At 35.7% G+C, this 23,063-nt stretch overlaps 1 protein-coding gene across 2 annotated transcripts in view; it reads right to left on the bottom strand.

Moving 5' to 3' along the window:
• FARP1 (FERM, ARH/RhoGEF and pleckstrin domain protein 1) overlaps positions 1 to 23,063 on the bottom strand; it is a 338,317-nt gene that overhangs the window by 282,055 nt on the left and 33,199 nt on the right. For both annotated transcript variants that reach the window (XM_020963963.2, XM_020963962.2), the window contains exon 2: positions 451 to 644. In XM_020963963.2, coding sequence (XP_020819622.1) covers positions 451 to 621 — 171 coding nt within the window. In that variant the 5' untranslated portion in view covers positions 622 to 644. The remainder of the gene's footprint in view (positions 1 to 450; positions 645 to 23,063) is intronic.

The raw sequence follows: 23,063 nt of genomic DNA, 5'->3' as shown, positions 1-23,063 counted from the left end.
TATTCTATACAAAGCATTTTTTCCTCAGTGTCTTAAAATACTTTCATTCTCTACCCCTTTCCTTCCCAATCTTTTGTAGTCTTTTACAAGTCTTCTCTAGTTCATGAAATAGTCTATTTACCAATGTGTAAATAGCCAAATTTATCAAAACCATGATCTATTCAAAGTGTGCATAGCACTTTATTATGTCCTGAACAAAGAAAAAAGCAAATACCTACTCTCTGCCCTCTAGCAGTATACCATTTCAGACTTGCATAGAACGTTACAGAAAGGGGTCAGGACACATGGGTAAGTAGCTCTGTTACTGCACTCATATACAGAATGCAGAACTCTTACCTACCCATTCCAGATCACATCCCTCATATCAATCTAGTATTCAATTCCCACCATCACCACCACTACCACACAAAAAGATATGTTTTGGAGTCTACATATTTGTCAACAACTTACTGGAACTTCAAATGCTTCCTGGGTATCATCCAGCATCTGGATTTTAATGGAAATAAGTTTTCCTGGTGGTGCTGTGGGCATTTTCTGTCCATGTTCCAATGTACTGATCCCAGCATTCTCAGGAGCTCCTAACCGTGATCCTGGAGTTGGCTTCTGCTCTATTTCACCCATGTTTAAAGTAATCTATATAATATCTAAAGAAGAAAGAAAAGAAACTGAATTAGAAGAGTACATTTTTTTAAACCATTTCACAGTATTTGTCACCACTTATAATTTTTTGCAAGGAGTGCTGCACCTTAAGAAAAGGTAATTCACTGTTAGTCCCGTAGTTTCTAGGGACTAACTACCCATAAGATAAACCAACATGGTAAGACACCTAGGGAGCATAGGATTTAGAGGTAGAGGGGCAGTTAGGTGATGCAGTGGATAGAGCACTGGCCCTAGATTCAGGAGGACCTGAGCTCAAATCCAGCCTCAGACACATAACACTTATTACCTGTGTGACCCTAGGCAAGTCACTTAACCCCAACTGCCTTACCAAAAAAAAGGGGGGGGATTTAGAGGTAGAAGGGGCCTTTGAGATCCAATTATTCCTCAACTTTGCTTAGTACTATACGCTAGAGATTAATAACCATCCTTTTTTTAAAAAAACTTCATTTTCAGCTCAATTATCCACAACGGATCTTCCAAACACTCCAGGGTATCCCCCCCATTCATTTATTCATCCAACAAGCATTTGTTAAATACCTACTGTTTTCCCATTACCCAAACGAGGTGCTATGAGGTTTACACAATACAAAATAAATTTTTGCACTCAACAAGCTTACAATCTAGTTTTGAAGAAATGACATACAAATGAAAAATGCAAACCAGTGTAAGACTGGGTCAAGATAAATAGGCCAAACAATAAGTTTTTAGGGGTAGTAAAGAAGTGAAGAAAGTAAAGAAAGAAATCAGTGAGCTGGAGCGGTGAAGAAATGCTTCATAAAAAGGTGGGAAGTAAACTGGATATTGGAAAGGGATAGATAAATAGCTAAAGGTCTTTCTCCTGGATGCCCAAAGAAATTCAGTGTGAGCACCAGATGTATTACTACTGTTTTACAGATAAGGAAACAGACAGGTTAAGTCATTTGCTTGTATTTACACAGTTAGGTAAGTGTCAAAGATGAGATCCACACTCCAAATCTGGTAATACTCTCCAATCTCCCACAGTGCTTCTCCAACAAAGATGCACGTACTTTTCAAAGCTTGGTGTCACAGTGTTCCATTTAACTAAGAAACCAACCAAGGGACATTCTGAGGTGGAAAAAGCCGTGGCCTAGGAATCAGAAGATTTGTGCCCCAGTATCACCTCTGATATTAACTAACTTGTGACCTTTGGTGAATCCCTTTACTTCTATAAACTTCATTTTCCTCATCTAGAATATAAGAAAATCTTCCAGGTGACATTCTATGGCTCTATGTAGGAATAAATGAGGAGGAAGAGGAGTAAAAAGACACAAACAAGAAACTATTACAAGGTCTTAAACCAGAACAACTGATATGACTGAGAAAATATGGAAAGCAGGAAAGGGAGACCAAAGAAAGTCATTGGTCTGGGGGAAGGGAAACGAGAAAGAAAGCTGAGTTCTGTTTTGCTTATGATTAAGAAGTAATGTCAGATGGACATACAAAACCAGAGCTTAGGGAAAAGACCAGGCTAAAGCTATAAAATTAAGCATATGCCCATAGAAAATAGCTGAAGCCATGCAAACAGATGAGATCTCAAAGGAAAACAATATAAAGAAATTCAAGGAGTCAAACTGTGAACCTTATATTTAGGACTTGGGGGAAAAGAACAATTAGTTCCAAGAGTTAAGAAAAGAAAAATAATAATTTAGTATCAAAGAAGTAAAGTTTCAAGAATGATGAAGCGATCAAGTGTGTTAAAAAGTAGAAAGCCTTATATACTTGAGACAATAATTAAAGTTAACTTCACCTTTCTTCTTTTCAGGAAAAATCCATTTCTTTCATGTTATTGCCACTATCTTACTGCTTAATCCTCATCTGTCCTCCCTTGAGACTTCTCTCGGTTCTTCACATCCCTCAATTCAAGCTTTATAAAACAGATCAAGGCATAGTATCTCTCACATCCAAGGGTTATAACAACAAAATGAAATAGATTACTGTCTGAATAATCAAGTACCCAGAAGCCTAACTCAACAATCCTAGGTAAATCTTGAATTGTTGTGAACCATACTAAACATATCCATAACTCTAATTTTTAAAAAAGGCATGGAGTATTGGCTCTCTAGGTAAAGTAGTTCAGAATTTCACTCCAAACTTCAGTTCTTCCTTACCCCTCATTTTACTGCCCAGTTAGTTTCAAAAGGCTCTAGTTACCACTTCCTAAAAAGGATTTCCTTTGATCTGACAAAATGGGAGCCTGTGTATCATCTTAATAATGCCTGCTAATACTCAGTGACCTCTTCATCATCTCCCCCCAAAGATGGCTACTCCTTGTTGACCTTTAAAGGCAATAAGTTAAATACCTAGTTAAAGATCAATCCTTTTTGGTGGAAAAGCTTTTCTTAAGAGTTGCTCTGGTCAGAAGATAATAGGATTTACAGCTGGAAGCGGGGCTTACAAGCCATCTAAGCACACCTATTCTTTTTACAGATGAAGAAACTGAAATCCAGAAATTTTACCTCCATGTTTGGAACCTTATCCAAATCTGATTTACCTAAGCTCTAAAGGAACCCATTGAAGAAAGTGGTTACACTAGGGCTGGTGTAGGGAAGAAGCAAGCCTAAATCAGAACAACTGTTTAAAGCAACAGGGCAGACTGTTTTGACTACTTACAGAGACTCAGATAAGGCATTTGTAAGAATGTTCAGAGACCATTATCTGTTGGGGTCAATTTACTTATTTGAAAATGTCAGTGGTCAGAAGAAAAACCTCCTAAGAGCCACTGTTTCACATCATGCAAATACTTAAGACAGGCATGGTTTGAACCATTTGACAATCTGCAGAAACCCAGAAGATGTTAACTTTCTCTAAGTAGCAGCACACTATTTTACCACTATGGTAAGAAATAAAAATTAAACTTCTGAAATCAAATAAAGTGTCCATCTTCCCTCCCCCAATAACTCCAACTTTTCCTTAAACACATTTCTCAAGGTTTCAAAATGCCACTTAAAAAAAAAAAAGAAATATCATACCAAAAATTCTCCAGTCATAAGAAAAGTCCACAAAAAAGTCATTAAAAAAGCTTTCTATGATTTGTCTAAGGTCATTTGCATAAAAATATAATCTTCCTTGATTACAGTACAAGAAATTCAATCATCTCAAGGAGAGTATACTCAAATCTATAGTTAGCTATAATCTGACCCAAACAACCCTTTGTTGGTCCATTTTTTTCCTCAAACTCAGAAGTGAGTTAAGGTGATGTAATTGAATTGAAATGTCTTAGTTTATTATCACATGCCAACTTTGTGATAAAAACATGACACTGCAAAACTCTCATATTTTTCCTGCCTGATTAAACAAACTACATTTTAGCTGGAAAAATTAGTCTGTCCATCATTTTTATATTTATATACATAATATATACAGACATCTACTTATATGTATGTTATTGGGTTAGTAGAGCATATTCACATCTAAAAGCTCAACATACCTTAAAACCTCATTATTTTTAGTTCAGACTTTTGATTTCAACAACTTAAGGAAACTCCCTCTACAAATGTAAATTAACAACTGATCAGCAATTTATAAAGTACCCGGGGGCACCGAGAGTTTAAGCAATTTGCCCAGTCACCCTGAGACATTTATGTATCATCAAAAGTGGGATTTGAACCCATATATTCTAGATGCTATCCAGTACTCTGCCTCTTGAGCTACCTCTCAAAGATCATATCAAGACAAAAACTGACAACAAGGTATTTCAAAAGTCTTAGTGAAGTTTGAAGTTCTTAAGTAGCTATCAAAGCTATTTAAACTATTAAAGCTTCAAACTGCACTCAGTTTGGGATATCCTGTATAGCTAGAATAGGGGCATCTGAAAAGCAGCATGCTGAAATCAAACTGAGAAGTAAGGTTCACAAAATAAAATGAACAATATAATGACAATGTAATATGATAGAGATTGCTGGATCTGAAGTTGGGAACACCGGCATTTTAATCTCACTTCTGGCACTTACTAACTTGGTGACTATGAACAAGTTGCTTAACCTCCCTGAGCCTGTTTCCTCATCTTTAAATAAGGATAAAACTACTTGTAGCAATAGAGTTGTTATGAGGCTCAATGGATAACAAATAAACCATGTCACAAACCTTAAAGAGGTTATGTAAATAACAGCTGTTACTATTAATTCAAAGCTCACTAACGCATACTTTATGATGATTCTGGTAACACAAAGTTAAATTCTATAAACAAGATAGTTTGAGTTGTTGATTCATTTGCTTTATTTTGTTTTTGCTGAACAAATGGATAGCTTCAATTACAGAAAAATCCTTGCACACTTAAAAGAGCAAAAGAATTGGGCTTGCAACCAAAAATAACTTACCTAGCAAAGTTGAGTATAATCCTGAATGAAAAAAAAATGGACATATACAAACTGAAAGACTTTCTGGTATTTGTGGGGGGGGAGGGGGGAAGACCAGAACTCAAAGGAAAATCTGATACATAAGATCCAAAAGAAATATCCAGAAGAAAGATAAGGAAAATATTAAAGACTAATTATAAGAAACTCATTAAAGTCAAACCGTTTACCTCTTATATATGAAAATGTTATTATTAAGATATTTCTTAGCAGTAGACAGTCAAGTCATTACTATGGTAATTTGGGGTTGAGTTGAATATGATGGGGTGATTCTAAAAAACAAAATTGGGTAGGAAAGGGTCAAAAGGTGCAATTATCTCATACTTTTCCAACACTCTTAGAAATACTCATTTTTATAAAAGCAATGTCAGGATTCTATAAGTAGAATTTTCTTCTACTTATGATCGTAGTAAATTGAGAACTGTATGGGATCTTAGACACCCACTCTCCTTCATTCTACGAATGAGAAAATTGAAGCCAAAAGAGGTCACACAGCTGACAAATGTAGAAGGTAAGATATATACACAAGTCTTCCTGACTCAAAGTTTATTGTTCCTTAGCTTCCTACTTTGCCACATACATTGGCTTATTCTTATCTAGTCATTAAAATAAAACCTCTGTCAAGCAATACTTGATTGGTTAATCCAACTTTAATTACCCAATATACCCACAAATAACAAAATGTAATTTCTTTCAAAAATTTGTGAGGTTTTACTGTAATCATCAGAACCTCCAACAATAGGTAACATAAAATGATAATTTTCTCTGCATAATCACCTGGCTATCTATGAGACGATTAGAAGAGTAAGATTCCACAAGGATTCTCCCTCTGCCCCAACACACACACACACACAAAATCTGTGGCCCCAGTTCCACATAACAGTACACCTCACTAGTTTATGAGCTATTGTTTTCTTCTTACTCACATTCACTCACTAACAGGCACTAAGACTTCTGATCTTCTTTAGCCTAAAAGCTATTTAAAATGAAGTAACAAGGAACACTCATTCTTGCAATTGCCCCTCCCCCAAAGAAAGCCTTAGGTTAAGAATTGTGCATAAAGTCTGGAAATATAAATCAATCATAATTACAATGAATGAGGAAGCAGAATCTCTAATATGAATAGAGAATTATAGAAGAATTAAAGATTAAATGAGTCAGTAAATCAAAATTTATTTAATGCCTCCTATTGCCTGGTACTAATTATTTAGGAAAGGCAAAGAATAAATTTATTGTTACACTGTTTATGAAATTCGTAATAGCATTGTTTACTGTTATTTCAGAATTAGTGTCTTAACAATTCACAAAGTACAAAGATAATAAGATCAGTATTTATTTTTTAACATTGGTGTTATGGCAGAGAAGAGCAGAAACATTAATTATTTTTATTGGAGGGCAGAAGAAATCTCAGCTTATAAACCCCTTGAAACAAGTATGCAGGTAAGTTCTACTAGAAGTATAGACAATAAATCTTAGTAGAACTTGTAGTTATGATGTCTAATCTTGATTGTAGAAACCCTACACCTGAGTCAAATAATTTAACTCAGCTGTCCCATAAGGCAATATGAGTTTACAATGCTCCTCTATTTTATGTGAAAGTGATGAATGAATACAGGAGTCTGAAGTAATGTATCAAAATAAATATTAAGTATTTTTTTTGTTAAAGTTTTTCCAAATTAATTCAGAAAAAAGTGTAGACAGGATAACCCTAACAACTTCCTTAATTAATAATGAAGTTTCTATTAAGTTCACAAACACTTGTGAACTTATTTCACTGAATGCCACTCCATTCTTGCTGTAGTTTTATCACTATGAAAATAATTTTCTAGAAGCTACATGACAAAACATAACCATATCCTACTTTAAAGAAAAGTATTTCATTGACATCAGTCTTGTGATGAATTATAATTTACTGTTTACATAATTTTGAGAGGTACAGAAAAATTTTTTCCAACCTGATATATTAAATATAAGACAGTTTCCCTTCAGGGTGGAATGAGGAAAGAGGGAAACTGATCTCTATTAAGCTATTACATGTAAAAGTTGTTTGTTAAATTCTACATTAATAGTTCCCATACTAACAAAGAAATAAACCAACCAATGTTACAATAGGAAGTTAACTGCATAATAATATTATAAATACAACAACACTGAAAAGTCATACTGATTGGGGTAATATCCCATTTTTACATTAAGGTTAATAGTTAACTTAAAAGTTAATTAAAAAACCAAAAATGTATTTTAAAAGCACAATATTATGTAAGAGAGCAATGAAAATGATGCTCACGTCATAGTATAATTAATAACCACTTTATATTTCTACAGGTTATAACAATTTCTTCACAATACTGTCAGGTTTACATAGGTCTATGTAATATATAAACATATATTAATATAATATATAACACATATAATAACAAATGTTGTTATCCTTATTTTAGATGAGGAAATTGAGGCTCTGAGAGGACAAAGAAATAATAGCTATCCAACTCAGAACTAGAACTAAGCTCTAGTGACTCAGTGTCCACTGCTTTTCACATTTATACCAGACAACCTCATTAAATTAGACAGTATGCTTTTCAATCTACTGAGCATAATCATATTTTCAATACCAACATTTTAATCATGTTTATGTATAGCAGGAAGAAGCTCACTGCCTCAAAAGAACTAAAGATGAAAAATTGGAACACTAATACATTGTTAGTGGAGTTGTGAAATGATCCAACCATTTTGGAGAGCAATTTGGAACTATGCCCAAAGGGGCTACAAAACATGCATACCCTTTGAACCATCAAGAGCACTTCTAGGGCTATATCCCAAAGAGATCACACAAATGGGAAAAGGACCCACATGTACAAAAATATTTACAGTAGCTCTTTTTGTGGTGGCAAAGAATTAGAAATTGAGAGGATGCCCATCAACTGGGGAATGCCTGAACAAGTTGTGGTATACTAATGTAATGGAATACTACTGTGCTACAAAAGTGATGAACAGGCTGACTTCAAAAATACTTGGAAAGACTTGAATGGTCTGATGCTAAGTGAAGTGAGCAGAACCAGGAGAACGTTGTAACAGAGACATTGTACAATGACTAATATTGATAGACTTAGCCTTTCTCATCAATACAAGGATCTAAGACATCTCCAAAGGCCTCATGATGGAAAATGCTATCCAAATCCAAATAAAGAACTATGGAGTTTGAATGCAGATTGAAGCATACTATTTGCTTTTTTTTTTCTTCTGTTGTGTTTTGTCTCCTCTTTCTGGTGGTTCTTCCTACTGGTTCTAATTCTTAGTTACAACATCACTAATGTGAAAATATGTTTAATAGGAATGTATATGGATAGCCTATATCAGATTGCGGCACTGTCTTGGGGAAGGAGGTGGGGAGGGAGGGGGAGAAAATTTTAAAACTCAAAAGCTTATGGAAGTGATTATTGATAATTCAAAATATATTAATTTTTTAAAAAGAACTAAAGATGAGTATCACATAGAAGGCACTGGAAACACATATGTCAAGTTTGAGCAGACTGAAACATATAACCAAGTAAGAACTTTCAACAGGAGTTGAAAGCAAGGAATAAAAAATGAATACACAGAGTACTCTACTGGAAACATTCACCAGAAAAATTGAGCAAGACCCTCTAGTATGTTAGGTGGATCCTGTATGATGAACTTTTGGGTAGAAACAAGAATCACATGGAATGGGTAAGCATGGGAGATCTGCCGTATTCAAAACTGGGGCGAACCCAAAATGATGAGATCACAGATTTGTTTAAGTATTTTTAAAGTATAACCATTAAACTGATGTCCAAGAATAAATTGGAATTGTCACAGAAAAACAAAAACATATAAGGGAAAGATTTTGATGTGGTGACACTGTCTGTACTACAGACAAATTTAAGTATAAATGAGTTTCTGGCTGGCAATGGCTACAGCTCTGAACTGAGGTTCAAAAGATCCAAATTCTAGTCTCTGCTCAGCTCATGTAATTTAAACAAATCATTCAACCTCTCTGGGCCTTAATTTCCTCATTCATAAAATAATAATCTATAAGATACTGAAGGTCCCTTTCAATTCTAAAATCACACGTCATGAATTAAAAAGTACCCTTCTTTTTCCAAAATCTGCCTGTGCCTTCTAGCACAAAAGTGTTGCAGACCAAAAAAGCAGCAGAACCAGTCATCCATAAAACCTTCCTGAGAACACCAAAAAGAAAATATTTGCCAAATAATCAAAGGAACCTAATATCCTTCTCAGGTAAAACCAAATTAAAGATAAACAGGAGAATCAACAACCAGATAAAAAGCAGTCTACATTTCCAGAAAACCCACTCAATTACACACCTCTAATTCTTGTACTTTTTTGAAGGGCAGGATGCCACATTTCCCCCCTCAGTGAACCTTAGTGCCTAGTGTCTAAGAATGTAAACCCAAGATTTAAGTTATTTGCCCACTGGCAAGTCCTCTTTCTATACCCATATAAAACACACAATAAGCCTAATACACCACTCAAGGCACAGGTGGTAAAATGAATGGATGAATGGATAGATAGATAGACAGACAGACAGATAGATAGATAAACACTGGCAGAGGGCTAGTGCCCCTGCTAAATACATATTCTGTAAAGCAATAACAAAACATGTTGAAAGGCAAATAAGAAAAAAAAGCTAGTTAATAATAACTTAAGGGTTTTGTGTTTTATTTTTGGACGGGGTACCACAATGACCCCAAAGACTTCAGACTAAAGAACTACAGGTGTGAAATTTGAAATCAAAAGTACATGAGTAAGCCCAGTCTGGTAGAAAATTATTACCCATCTTGCTAAATTCTTGAACAAGAAAGTAAGGTCTGGAAAGGGCTTTCCTGGAGCATTTTGTCTGTACCTCTTCTTTGCCCCCATTACACCTTGTATTATATTTACCTGCGTGCACATTAGCATGGGTTTATTTAATATCTATGATTTTTTTAAATAAAAATCTACACATCCTGAGCACCTCATACAGCACACCATGCTACTAGGTACTTAATAAATGCTTATATACTTGAACAAACAGCTCACAAAGACTTAAACCATGGAACCAAGGTGAAAAAAAAATTATGAAGGCAGGCATTTGTCTTAGGAAATATTTTGGTTGGAAACTTTTCAAAATGTGGCCTACCTATACAATACTTGAGCGCAGAACAGACTCTGCAAGGGAATTTATTATCCAGCTAACACTCTGTACTCATATTTCCAAAATCACTTCTATCATCATTCCCCTTCCACCATCCATTCATATGGTCACACCTTAGGCCTTGCCATTGTTTAATACTACTTCACCTTGAAGACTTTGAACTCTGAGACATCTGAAAAGTCTTTTACAATGTCTTGTCCTTCCACCTCTACCACTCCCTTATCTCTCTACTGAGCCTTCTCTTCACCCTTAGAATGGCCTTGACTTCTTCCAGTCTCCTATTCTGTCACTTCATACCTGGCTTCATTTGTCCCATTATCCAGCCTGGACCGCTAAAATCAGTCATTTCAATAATGCTCTCACTTCCTTCCTAGAATCCCTCATCCCCAGGAACCCTGCAGAAAATTGACCATCTGCTTTCTCATTGGCCATCTGCTTTCTCTGCCCAGGATGTAGACTGTGATGAAGTCACAAAACTGTACACATTCATGTACAATCAAAACTCAAAAAAAAAATCTTGTTATATATCCCTTATCAAGTCCATATTGCCATTCCCCACATTGGCTGTTCTAAACACTTTTCCACCTAAATTTTTTCCATTCGCCTCAACCCTCAACCCTATCTCTGTACCCATCACTTTTAGCAGTTGATTTCACTTCTGACTCCACTTTAAAAAAATGAAACTGATAACTCTTTCAAACCACACACACATGCATACTTGAAAATGTTTTAAACAAAAAAAGTCTTAACCACCTCTTCTTCCTTTCCTCCTATACCAGGAAGAGGTTTTGCTTTTTCCCACCAAGACTAAAAGTTCCACCTGAGTCTTTTCATTGCCAAATTTCTTAAAAAAGCAGTATCACTGAACAAATGGTCATCAAAAGAACTTCAGACTATTAGCAACCACGTAAAAGATTGATCCATATCACTAATAAGAACAGAAGTGTCAAACAACCTCATACCTAATAAACTGGTAAGGATGACAACAGGAAATAGTAGGTGTTGATGGAGCTACAAACTGTTCCAACTACTCTGAAAAGCAATTAGGAATTATATGAAGAAAGTGACAAATACGTCTATTCCCTTGGCTTCCAATATCTCCTTTATGTAGAAAACTCTGAAATCTTTATTTCCAACCCCAACCTCTCTCCTGAGTTCCTACTGCTAATTGGATATCTCTATCCAAATGACCAAACAGAATGACCAAACAGAATGTCTAAATCAACAGACCACAAAATGAACTCATCAGCTTTTCCCAAAATATACTGTTCTTCCTTTCCTTTACTTCCATATTCCTATTTTCTCTTAATCACTCAGGCTTGAAACTATTATCTTTGATTCCCTCTTCCTTCACATCTAGTCACCAAGTTTAGATTCTACTTCCAAAATGTCTCTTAATTTTGTCTCCTCCTTTCCATTCAGAGCCATCATCCTAGTGCAGGCCTTCATTAACCCTTAACTGCATCATCCTCATAGCCCACAACCTCCTCACTTCTCTCACTTGTTCCCCCTCCAGCTTACCAAATAATTACTAATACCCAGCTTATATTATTTTATTTCTCCAAAACATTAAATGATTTTCTAGTGCCCACATAATAAAGTTCAAATGAATTAGCATGGCATTCACAGCTTAACATGAAGTGACTACACCAGTGTGTAACCAGCATGAGAATCCTAGGCAGCCACTTGGCTGCCTCACCATCTCTTCATTCAACAATCAAATCCTTGACAACACAGACCATGCCTTATTTATTCTTGTATCTGTATGCAGGACCCATCACAGCACCTTGCACTTTATAGAAACTTAATGTTTGCTGGATTTCTGGATCAATACACATTAAATGCTCTTACTATTTGGACAGAAGTTTCTAGTATTCAGCACTTCTACTGCTTTACAGTATAATGAAAACTGATGTTCTTAGCAGCTCCCAGACACAATGCCCATCTTTTCAAATACTGATGTTATCCTGGTGAGGCTATATGGCTGCAACTCAAAAGAACACCAGCGTCTCTGGAGAATCAAAATTGTGGGTAACATCTAAAGATGTATGCAGGTGGCAGCATGTTACAGATGATTTGCATATAACATGTAGCACAAATGGCATCTTCATGGAAAAGAATGGGCCAGCAATATAGTAAAAATGAGAAATAATTAATAACTTCAATGTTGTCCTGATTACACACACAAATATACAGAGGAAGATCTCTGGCATGCTGAAAAGATCCTTTAAGAATTGTTTATCAGGGGGCAGCTAGGTGGTGCAGTGGACAGAGCATCGGCCCCGGATTCGGGAGGACCCGAGTTCAAATCTGACCTTAGACACATTACTTAACACTTACTAGCTGTGTGATCCTGGGCAAGTCACTTAACCCCACTGCCTAACAACAACAAAAAAAAGAATAGTTTATCAAAGAATAGGGACCAGAATCACACAGAATAAGAAGGCATGGATGGATCCTGATCCATACCAATACACACATGGACGACTTCAGGAAGCAGTGCACAAGGTACAGAGGTGTATAATGACCCTGAAGATCCTGAAGTGCCTTCTGAATCAAAAAAAACTTTCATTTTTAAAATCATAATTCAGTGTAGTTTTATTTCTAATTCTTAGGAAAATGTGTAATCATTTATGAAATAAAGTGACTCTATAAAATATTCAATTTGATTAGAAGATTCTATTTTTCAACTTCATCAGACAACAGAAAATTTATTGCACAAAGCATAAGTTGTGGGGAAGTCTTAAATCAGCAGTATATGGTTGGGTGAATTCCTACTGCCTCATGAGCATCCCAGAAGAGGAAAGACTGTAACATTTTGACACAGCAAATATGACTCACATCCAAATGTCTCCAGACTATCTAAAATTACCACATCAGGCAAGAATGTAAAATCTATTTATTCTGAAAGGCTTTAAGAGTTGGCTACATATTTACTGTAGGTGCTTCAAAGTGTAAGTAAATTTGTATCTATATCGCTGAAGCCTATCTGATATAAAGAGCACATGACTTAATAAGGGTATCATTCATATAACCAAGGCTGTCCTAGAGTCAGGTTAAACCTGCTCAGAGAGCCAACATTAAATGTTCAGGGTGAGCAGCTGCGCTTCAGTGTGAGCAATTACAACTCAGAAACTGGCAAGCTATGAATTAGGACTTGATTTATTGTTTTGTTGATTGTCTAGACTGAAGAAGGTGATGAAGAAAATGTTAAGAATTCAGATTAAACTTAAAAGTGTATGTTGCAGTACCTCCCCAGCCCCAGAGGACCAGGTGTTAAACATTTACCAGCCCATCACTGTATAACTTTTCCTTCTTACATTTGTCCTCAATGCTGTGTAGGGCAGAAACATTCTGGATCTGGAGTCAGAAGACTTGGTATCAATCAGTCATTTATTAAGTACCCATTTAGGATCACAGATTTAGGGATGGAAGGGACTTTTAAGGACATGGAATCCAACCTCCTCATTTTATAGGTGAGAAAACTGACTCCCAGTCAAGTTGTAATTTGCCCACAGTCACACAACAAATGAATGTCTAAATCAGGATTCTAACCTAAGCCTTTATGATTCTGAGTCTGGCAATTTATGCTACCTATTAGGGACACAAAAACAAGAATCAGTCAAAGACCGCACAGAGCTTACATTGTATCAAGGGGAAAATTTATGTATATATACACACACATATATGCATTGTGTGTATACCTACATATACATACAGATATGAAAAGTAGATAATAGAATGTTTATTATTATGTACACATACACACACATGTATGAAATGTGCTAAAGGGCTTTAAATAACAAACAAAAGAGTTTATATTCCAGAGAGCCAGAGAAATTTCCAGAGCATAGAAATTATATGATGAGACTGTTTTTTTTAGGAAAATCATGTTGATAATTGCATGGAGAACAAACTGCAAAAAGGAGAGGCTTGAAGAGCTAGAACAATTCTGGGGAAACTATTTCAAAATTCTAGGATAGGATAATTAAAGTCTGAACTAGGATGGGTGGCCATATGAGTGAAGACAAGAAGATGAATGTGAGAAGTGATGTGGAAGTGGAATTGAAAAGGCTTGGCAACTAAATGAACACATATGAGGTCAAGGAGAATGAGGAAATGAGGCTGTCTCCAAGGCTGGAAACCTGGATGACTGGAAGGATGACAGGACCTTGAAAGAAATAAAGAGGAAAGGAAGGTGGGTTTGGAGAGAAAGATGATGAGCTCTGCTTTGGACATACCGAGTTTGAGATTATCATGGGGCATCTAGTTCAAAACCTTCAGCAGGCATATTGTGACATGTGATGGAAGCTTAGGAGAGAGACTAGGGATGATCTGGAAGTCATCTGCAAGATAAATGAACCTGGATTTGTTACTTACTACATGTGTGCCCACAGGCAAATCACTTTACTTTTTAAGGCTTCGTGTTTTGTAAAATAAGGGGATTGGACTAAATGATATTTATGGTCTCTTCGAGTACTAAAAGTAATAATCCTCTGATTCAAAAGAACAAGTATTTGAAGTAAAAGTTAGTTACGATGAAAAACCAAAAGACAAAACTGCAAGATCTTACAGCGCAGGTTGCTTCAGTTTCCTGAAATGTTAAAATGAGAATAGCACTTACCTCCCAAGGCTGCTGTAAAGATTAAATGAGGTAATATTCAGAAAGTGCTTAACACAGTGCCAGGCAGTTGGTGCTTAATAAATGCTCATTTCCTTCCCTCTTTCTGTCCTTTCCCACTCTAAATTTATTTGAACTTATAAACTATAAACTTGGCTGTAACAGAAATGAAAATGGGAAACTGCATAATGGGGATACAGGCCATCATCAGTGAGCATGATGATTCTGAGGCTCTTAAGGTCATTTTATAGGAGTGATATAATATGCTGTGCTGCAAAATACTTTTACTCCATGAAAATATATAAATTATTTATCTATTCCCTAGGATGCCATGTGTTTGCTTTGTATATTCATATTTAAAAAGCATGTTGCATTTTAGACAAATGAAGCAGATGGTTACAGGTCTAGGTCCTGAACAACTCAAGAATTACAATAAATTTTAGAACAAAATCAAAAGATTAAAAAAAAAAGAAAACATAAGATATCAAAAATCAACTGACCTGGAAAACAGGTCAAGGAGCAATAATTTAAAAAGCATTGGGTTCTCTGAAAACCATGTTTTCTTTAAAATGGCCTAGACACTATGTTTCAAGAACTTACAAGTGAAAATTGCCCAGATATGTTAGAACCAGAGGCCAAAGATGGGGGGAGAAATCTGTTAATCATCTCCTGAAAGGCACATGAAGAGGAAAAGTCCCAGGAATGTTATAGCCAAAATCTAAAGCACCCACATAAAAGGGGGGGGGGAGAGAAATGCTGCAAGTATCCTGGAAAGTACAGTCAGGATCACATATGACCTAACAATATCTACTAAAAATGAGAGATCTTAGAACACAATATTCCAAGAAGCAAAAGATACAGGAAAAAGGTACTAAGGGTGTTAAATAAGAAAAAGAGGTCCTGGAGGAAGACAGTTTCTGCTCTAAGGATTTGAAGGAAGCAAAGAAAAGAAAGGTTAGAAGGAATACATAGGTGTAGAAAGGAAGAAAGGAAATAGAACTTGCTAGTTTTCATAATTAGGACTTATGAGAAAAGTAAATTAAAATGGCAGGGCTTCAGGGAGAAGGAATCAGATGAACTTCACTCTTCTCTGAGGAGGACTGAACACAAGCATACATATACACACACACATACACACAGTTTGGTGTAGGCACATATGAAACTTAGCATCACATAGGTAGCACAGTAAATAGAGCCTGGGCCTGAAGTCAAGAAGACTCATTTTCTTGGGTTCAAACGTGGCCTCAGACACTTACTAGCTGGGTGACCCTGGGCAAGTAACTTGGCCCTGTTTGCTTCAGTTCCTCATTTGGAAAAGCTGGAGGAACTGGAGAAGGAAATGGCAAACCAGTACCTTTGCCAAGAAAACCCTAAATGGAGTCACAAAGAGTCAGATACAACACATATATAAAACTCAACAAGGGAACAAGTTAGAGGTGGGAAAGGGACAAGAAGGAGGATAATACCAGGGAAGAAATAGCTGCAAGCAAAAGAAACTTTCTAATCCTGAAAAAGAGGATTAAAAGGGGGAGGTGAGTTAGAAAACAAGTAGAATCTAAGAAGAGAATTTTAGACAAGTGGGTAATGACCAGACAAACTGTGAGACACAAATGTAAGGGAATACTACTACACTATAAGAAATGATAAAAGAAACTATTTTGGACAGTCCTGGGAAGTACAAACTGATACAGAATATAGAATGAAGTGAGCAGAACCAGGAGAATAATCACACAAGGATGGTAACACTGTAAAGAACAGCAACTTTGAAAAACCTAAGAATTCTGAACAATACAATGACTAATCATGTGTCCAGAGGACCTATGATAAAGTGAATTACCCATCTCATGACAGAAAAGTGATGTAAAAGTGGCCAGAAAGTGACAACCATTCCTCAACTTGGCCACTGTGTGGATTTGTTTTGCTTGACAACCTATTTGTTACAAGAGGTTTTTTTTTTCCTTTTCCCTTTCTCTTGGTTTTAATTGAGAGGAGGGGGACAATCTGAAAGGAAGGGAGGTTAGCAACAGTGATGTCAAAATAAAGAGGATCACTGAAAGATGTTTTAAAATGCCAGAACTGTATGAAGTTCAGAAGGAAGCAAAACAAGCAGAAGAATTTTCAAAGTAATGTATAAAATTTATTATACAATGGTTTAAAAAACAAGCAGTAAAATGGAGATTCAGTTTCATATAGAATCTTCTTTCATGTTTTTCTGTACATATGTAAATGTTCTTTTTAGTATTATGTTCAAAATAAAATAGATATTTTAAAATTAAATGAGAAGAAAGCTACATGACACATATTAGTTCGTGTAAATGAATGGATTTGGATTCTATAACCAGAAAAAAACTAATTAATGATTACATATCTTAATAAAATATATGTATTTGCAAAATATTTTTTTTAAATTAGACAGCAGCAAATTTTATTTCATCAAAGAATTTTTTTAAATGGCAAAATCACTTACTAAATAGCATTAATCATATTTTAATAATACATACTATCACACTGTCTTAAGTTACTCTGAATAAAGACACCAAGTTTTTGACTTGTACTAAAACAAAAGATGAAGTGAAGGAGAAAATCTGAAATAAGACCAATATTATAGTATGAGAGTTGCCTTATACATTATGAAAATTGGTCAGCAACATGGCCAATCCACTTCTGAAATGTTGCTCCTTGACCTTGGATACTACTTTAATCTTAGATTGGGAAAAGGCAGAAAATGATGAAGACCAAAAAAATTTCATCAATAATCAAAGTTTTCCTTTTCTTTCTCTCCTCCCCCCTTGCTATAAAGAGGGTTTTTCATTGTTATTTTGACTTTCTCTGCCTTCCTCATTTAACATGGTTACTCAAAGATTTGATTTTTTTTAAGATGAAGACATATTTCTAAGAATTTTATCTTTAAACCAGAATAAGCTGCTATACTACCTTCCTAAATGGAATAATGTTAAACAAGCAGTTACCAAATTTCAAAGGAATGTTTCCAAAATTCACTGTTAAGCTGTTTGTCTTTTAGGACTCAGAATTCATCTTCCTTCAGAAATAGTAATTTCTAAAAAGGGTTAATTCATGCCCAGGCTTGCCCACAAAAGACTATTTTCTTATACTATAACAAAACTATAGTACCAAACACCTTAGCCACCAATCAAATGTTACTTCTATGACAAACTACACCCTAACTTCCATACTGGGATACCAGAAACACACCATATCTTACCCCCAGAGGCTATGCACTGCTAGAAAACAGCTGCAGTAAGTGGTTTGAATTCCAGTGCCGGCTCACGACATGCCTACTGTGCAATCAGGAGCAAGTTGCTTAATTTCTCTGAGTATTACTTTCTTCTGAAAACCAGAGGGTTGGGCTAACTGGAAACCTACCTGCTGCTAAAATATAATCTCTCAGGTCCTTTCCAACACTAATATTCTATGCTTTAACGCCTCTTCTAGCTCTCCCAGTGGTGGTGGTGGTAGGAATATATGAAATGTTAGCAGAGGCAGCAGCCTGTGTGCAGGATAATCTCTAAGGAAAACCTCTTTGATGAAAAAGAATGGCTGGAGCAGCATTCACAACAGTTTTGTCATTCTTCTCAGTACTGCCCTGTTCTTTGTAGAAAAAAGCTGCTTTAAATTGTATTTCTTGCATATTCAACATATTCAACATATTCAAAAGAAATAATGCTGTAAAATATTCTTTAAAAAGAGAATAATTTAAATAAGTCTCAGGAGATGGTATATATTTCTCCTGCGTTTTAAGACACACTCAATCTCCACCTTCATCTCAAGACATCATGCCAGAGTACCAACCAATATCCAGGCATTGCTAAGCAACACTGCTTCCTCTTTCAGCAGATCTGCTCAAGAAAGAGAAGTTAAGATATGCTGTTAAAAACATGGGAGGTGGAGTCAGAGAGAGGAAGCAAGAAGCAGCATACATTAATAGCAAAGACACATGCAAAGGAAGCAAAGTATTGCTTTTCCAGGTTCTGAAGAGTTAAATCATAAGGAAACAAAGAAGAAAACAGGAGATACAAAAAATCCTATTGACAAAAAAGACATAGATGACTGAAAGGGAGAAGGGAAAAATACAAATGCAATCAACTAAAAATCAGCTGCTGTTCCTAAGGTTCTGTGATTACACATCTTCACAGGAATTCTTCCTGGGGCACTGCAAACAAGAATAAAAGAACAATCCATGTTTTATTAATAGCTCAACTTCACATTGAAATCAAAATTTAATAGTGCGTGGCCTGCAAATTCTTTATAATGTATACAAAATTTATTTTAAGCCAACGTTTAGCATGTTGAGCTTTGTATTTAATCTTATTATGTTTTGCTAGTTAGGGAGTTTCTAATCTGAAGTATTCATATATTGAGATAATTTATTTATAATTTCTCATGTTCTTATGTTAAGGACTATAATGCATAACTACTTAGTTGAATCTTGAATTACCTTCATATCATCCCCCCAAAAGTATTAATTCTGCACATGGCAATTCTTGAGAAAAAACAAAACAAAACAAAACCTCAAAAGCTTAAGAAGTATCACCTAGGTTTAGTCTATAAGGCACTAAGAGACATGAAGAGAAATACAACCTTAAAAAAAAACACAGTTGAAAACTGATGGCCTTAAAATGACAACTTGGATTCACATGAACTGATGCATAGCGAAGTGAACCAAACCAAGAGAATGTTGTATGTAGTAACAGCAATATTCTGCAATGAAGAGCTATGAATGACTTGGCTACTCTCAGTCAAACAACAATCCAAGACAATCCCAAAGGACTAATGATGAAATATACTATCCACCTCCACAGAAAGAGCTGACACTGATTAAATATAGATTGAAGCATGCTATTTTTCATTTTTTTCTTTTATTAGAGTCTTCTTGTATAAAATGACTAAAGTAGAAATATTTTCCATAATCGCACACGTATAACCTATATCTAATTGCTTACCATCTGGGGAGGAGAAAGGGAGGGAGAGAGGCATAGAATTTGAGACTCAAAACTTTAAATAAAAAATGTTTAAAATTTTAAAAATGACAACTTGATAATTTTTTTTGGCAAGGCAACTGGGGTTAAGTGACTTGCCCAAGGTCATACAGTTAGTGAGTACCATGTGTCTGAGGCCACATTTGAACTCAAGTCTTCCTGATTCCAGGGCCAGTACTCTATCCACTGTGCCACCTAGATGCCCTTAACTTGGCAATTTTCAACTACTTTCTTCCTTCCTCAATGGCATAACTTTAAAATATACCTAAAGATAGCAAAAAAGGAAGAAAAGAACTCAGAGATGTTAAAAAATATTTATTGTAGTTCTTTTTGTGGTATGAAACTATTGGAATTTAAGGAGCTGCCCACCAATTGTGGAATATGAATGTAATGGAACATGATTGCTTCATAAGAAAGAAAGACACAGTTTCAGAGAAACATGGAAAGATTTATACCAAATGAATCAGAGTGTAGTACAGAAGAACTAGAAACAATTTATACAATCACAGCATTGTAAAGACAAACAACAGACTTAAGATTGGAACAACTTTGAGATACCATCTCACACCTATCAGATTGGCTAAAATGATAGAAGGGAGAAATGACAAATGTTAGAGGGGATGTGGAAAAATTGGAACACTAATAAACTGCTGGTGGAACTGTAAACTGATCCAATCATTTTAGAGAGCAACCTGGAATTACGGCCAAAGAGTTATAAAATTATGAAATTTGACCCAGCAATACCACTATTAGGTCTGTTTCCCAAGGTGATGAGGGGAAAAGGAAAAGAATCTATATGTTCTAAATATTTACAACAGCTCTTTTTGTGGTGGCAAGAAACTGAAAAATGAGGGGTTGCACATCAGCTGGGCAATGGCTCAGTAAGTTGTGATATGCGATTGTGATGGAATACTACTGTGCCATAAGAAATGACAGGCAGGTTGATTTTAGGAAAACATAGGAAGCCTTCCACGAAATAATAAAGAGTAAAATGATCAGAGCCAAGGTCAGTAATAGCAATATTGTTCAATGAATAAATATGAATGACTAAGCTATTCTGACTTATATGAATATTCAAATCAACTACAAAGGGCCTATGAAGAAAGATGCTTTCCACCTCCAGAGAAAGAATTGATACATGGAGTGATGTATTATACAGTTGTGTGTGTGTGTGAGAAATGTTGGCCTTCTCTAATGCAGGGTCAGGAGAGAGGGAAGGAGGGAAACAGCTTGAACCTCAAAAGTAAGGGAAAAAAATTTTTTTTCAAATTTTAAGATCTCTGAGTTATGCAGTGACTAAACATGAAAACCAATTATGAGGCATGTTTCTCGATGCCTGACAGAGAGATGATGAACTCAAGATGCAGAATAAAGCATACTTTTTTTTTGACAGGACAAATGTGTTTTGTTTGAGTGTGCGTATTTGTTAAAAGGGCTTTTTTCTTTTTTTTTTTTAATTAGAGGAGGGGGTATGGGAGAAAGCAAGAAAAATGCTTGATTATACAAAATAAAATTATATATATTTATATGTATTATGTTATATTACATACATACATATATATGGAGAGAGAGAGAGAGAATCTCACCTTCACAAATCACAAATCATAACAATGCTGTATAATCAACTCAGCCCAGAATATCTACATATAACACCTGCATGGTCTTATAAACTCTGTGACTGTATTCTTCCTATGACTTATGCCTGCTGGCAGGTAAATTTCAGTATTTACTGAGTAAGTTTTAGTGAGCTGGTATGTACTGGGCATCCAGTGCATAGTCAGCATTGTAAGACGTATGATAGAACAGGTGGCATTATTTGCACCGGCCTATGGGCACCAAGCTAAGGAATCCTATGGTATCTTCCTGGCATCCTGATAAAGTGCCACTTGCCATATCCTTTTATGATAGGGTTTCAACTCCCAAAATATCCTGGTTCCAAAGGTCAAGGAGTTTGTTTCCCTGCTACAACAGAAGAGATTAAATGTTAACAGAAAAGAAAAATACTATTCAGGATGGTTTATCTTGGGATCCTCATGAAAAGGATTCCTTTTTTCTCAATATAAATGGTGCTCAACAGTGATACGGGCAGCTAAATGGTGCAGTGGATAGAGTACCAGGCCTAGAGTCAGGAAGAGTAATCTTTATGAGTTCAGATCTGACCTCAGGCACTTACTAGCTGTAGGCAAGTCACTTAACCCTGTTTTTGTGTCAGTTCCTCAACTATAAAATCAGCTGGAAAAGGATGTTGCTAAGCACTCCAGTATCCTTACCAAGAAAACCCCAAGTAGGCTCATGAAGAGTCAGACATGACTAAAACGACCGAACAACAACTGTAATAGATTTCATTACTCCCTCTCCAGAGTACCCATGGAGGCCTAGTCACCTAAGAGCCGACAAACTAGGTGCAAAATTGAGTAACAAAAAGAAATTAGGCTAGATTGCATTTGAGAAACACTGAATCACACCTTCAATGATCTCAAACTGCTTGTTACCACAAAAGCCCATTTTAATACCAACATTTTTTTCTGATTTTGATGCATGGCTATGAATTGTGAAACATCATGACCTTAGAAAATCAAAATTACAATGGAAAGGACATGGAAAAGGACAATCAAAACACACATGGTGAGCATAAGCAAGCTACAGCATTTTACCCACACATGAAGTAGTATGAAAGACATAAAGGAAGAAATAAACATGTGACCAGGAAAGGGGGTAGAAAAGTCAAATGGAGAGAATGAAATAACAGAAACAATACCTTATTACCCTTAAGATTAAAAGTTCAAGAGTAAAGCTTCCAAGTCACTAGGCAGGCCCTACAGAGTGTTTAAGTTGGGGGGGGGGAATGAACAAGAATCAAGCAGGATAAGAAATTGGGAGAGGTTGTTAATTACATCAGTAGTAAGAAAACCTCTCAAAGTTAGGGGAAAAAGGGACCTAAAGGGACAGATCCTGGACAGGTACTAGTGTCAGGACAGGGAAAAACAATGGGATAGAGAGAAAGTAGTCAGGTATAGACACAGAAAATAAATTTAAAATATATATGTATATATTTTTATATATATATACATATATATATTAAAAATTCTTAATTCTAATTATTTGTCACTTTTTTATGATTCCAAATTCCTACACAGTCTTTTAAAAAAATTACCTCAGTCCAAATGCTCCAAAAAGAACAAACAATCCACAGCTTGACTAAAATAACCCCAAACAACTGATATTTATGAACAATG

This window comes from Phascolarctos cinereus, unplaced genomic scaffold (genome assembly GCF_003287225.1).
Source record: "Phascolarctos cinereus isolate Bilbo 61053 unplaced genomic scaffold, phaCin_HiC Scaffold_7;HRSCAF=346, whole genome shotgun sequence".
Lineage (NCBI taxonomy): Eukaryota > Metazoa > Chordata > Mammalia > Diprotodontia > Phascolarctidae > Phascolarctos > Phascolarctos cinereus.
This window is presented reverse-complemented; position numbering and strand designations above follow the sequence as displayed.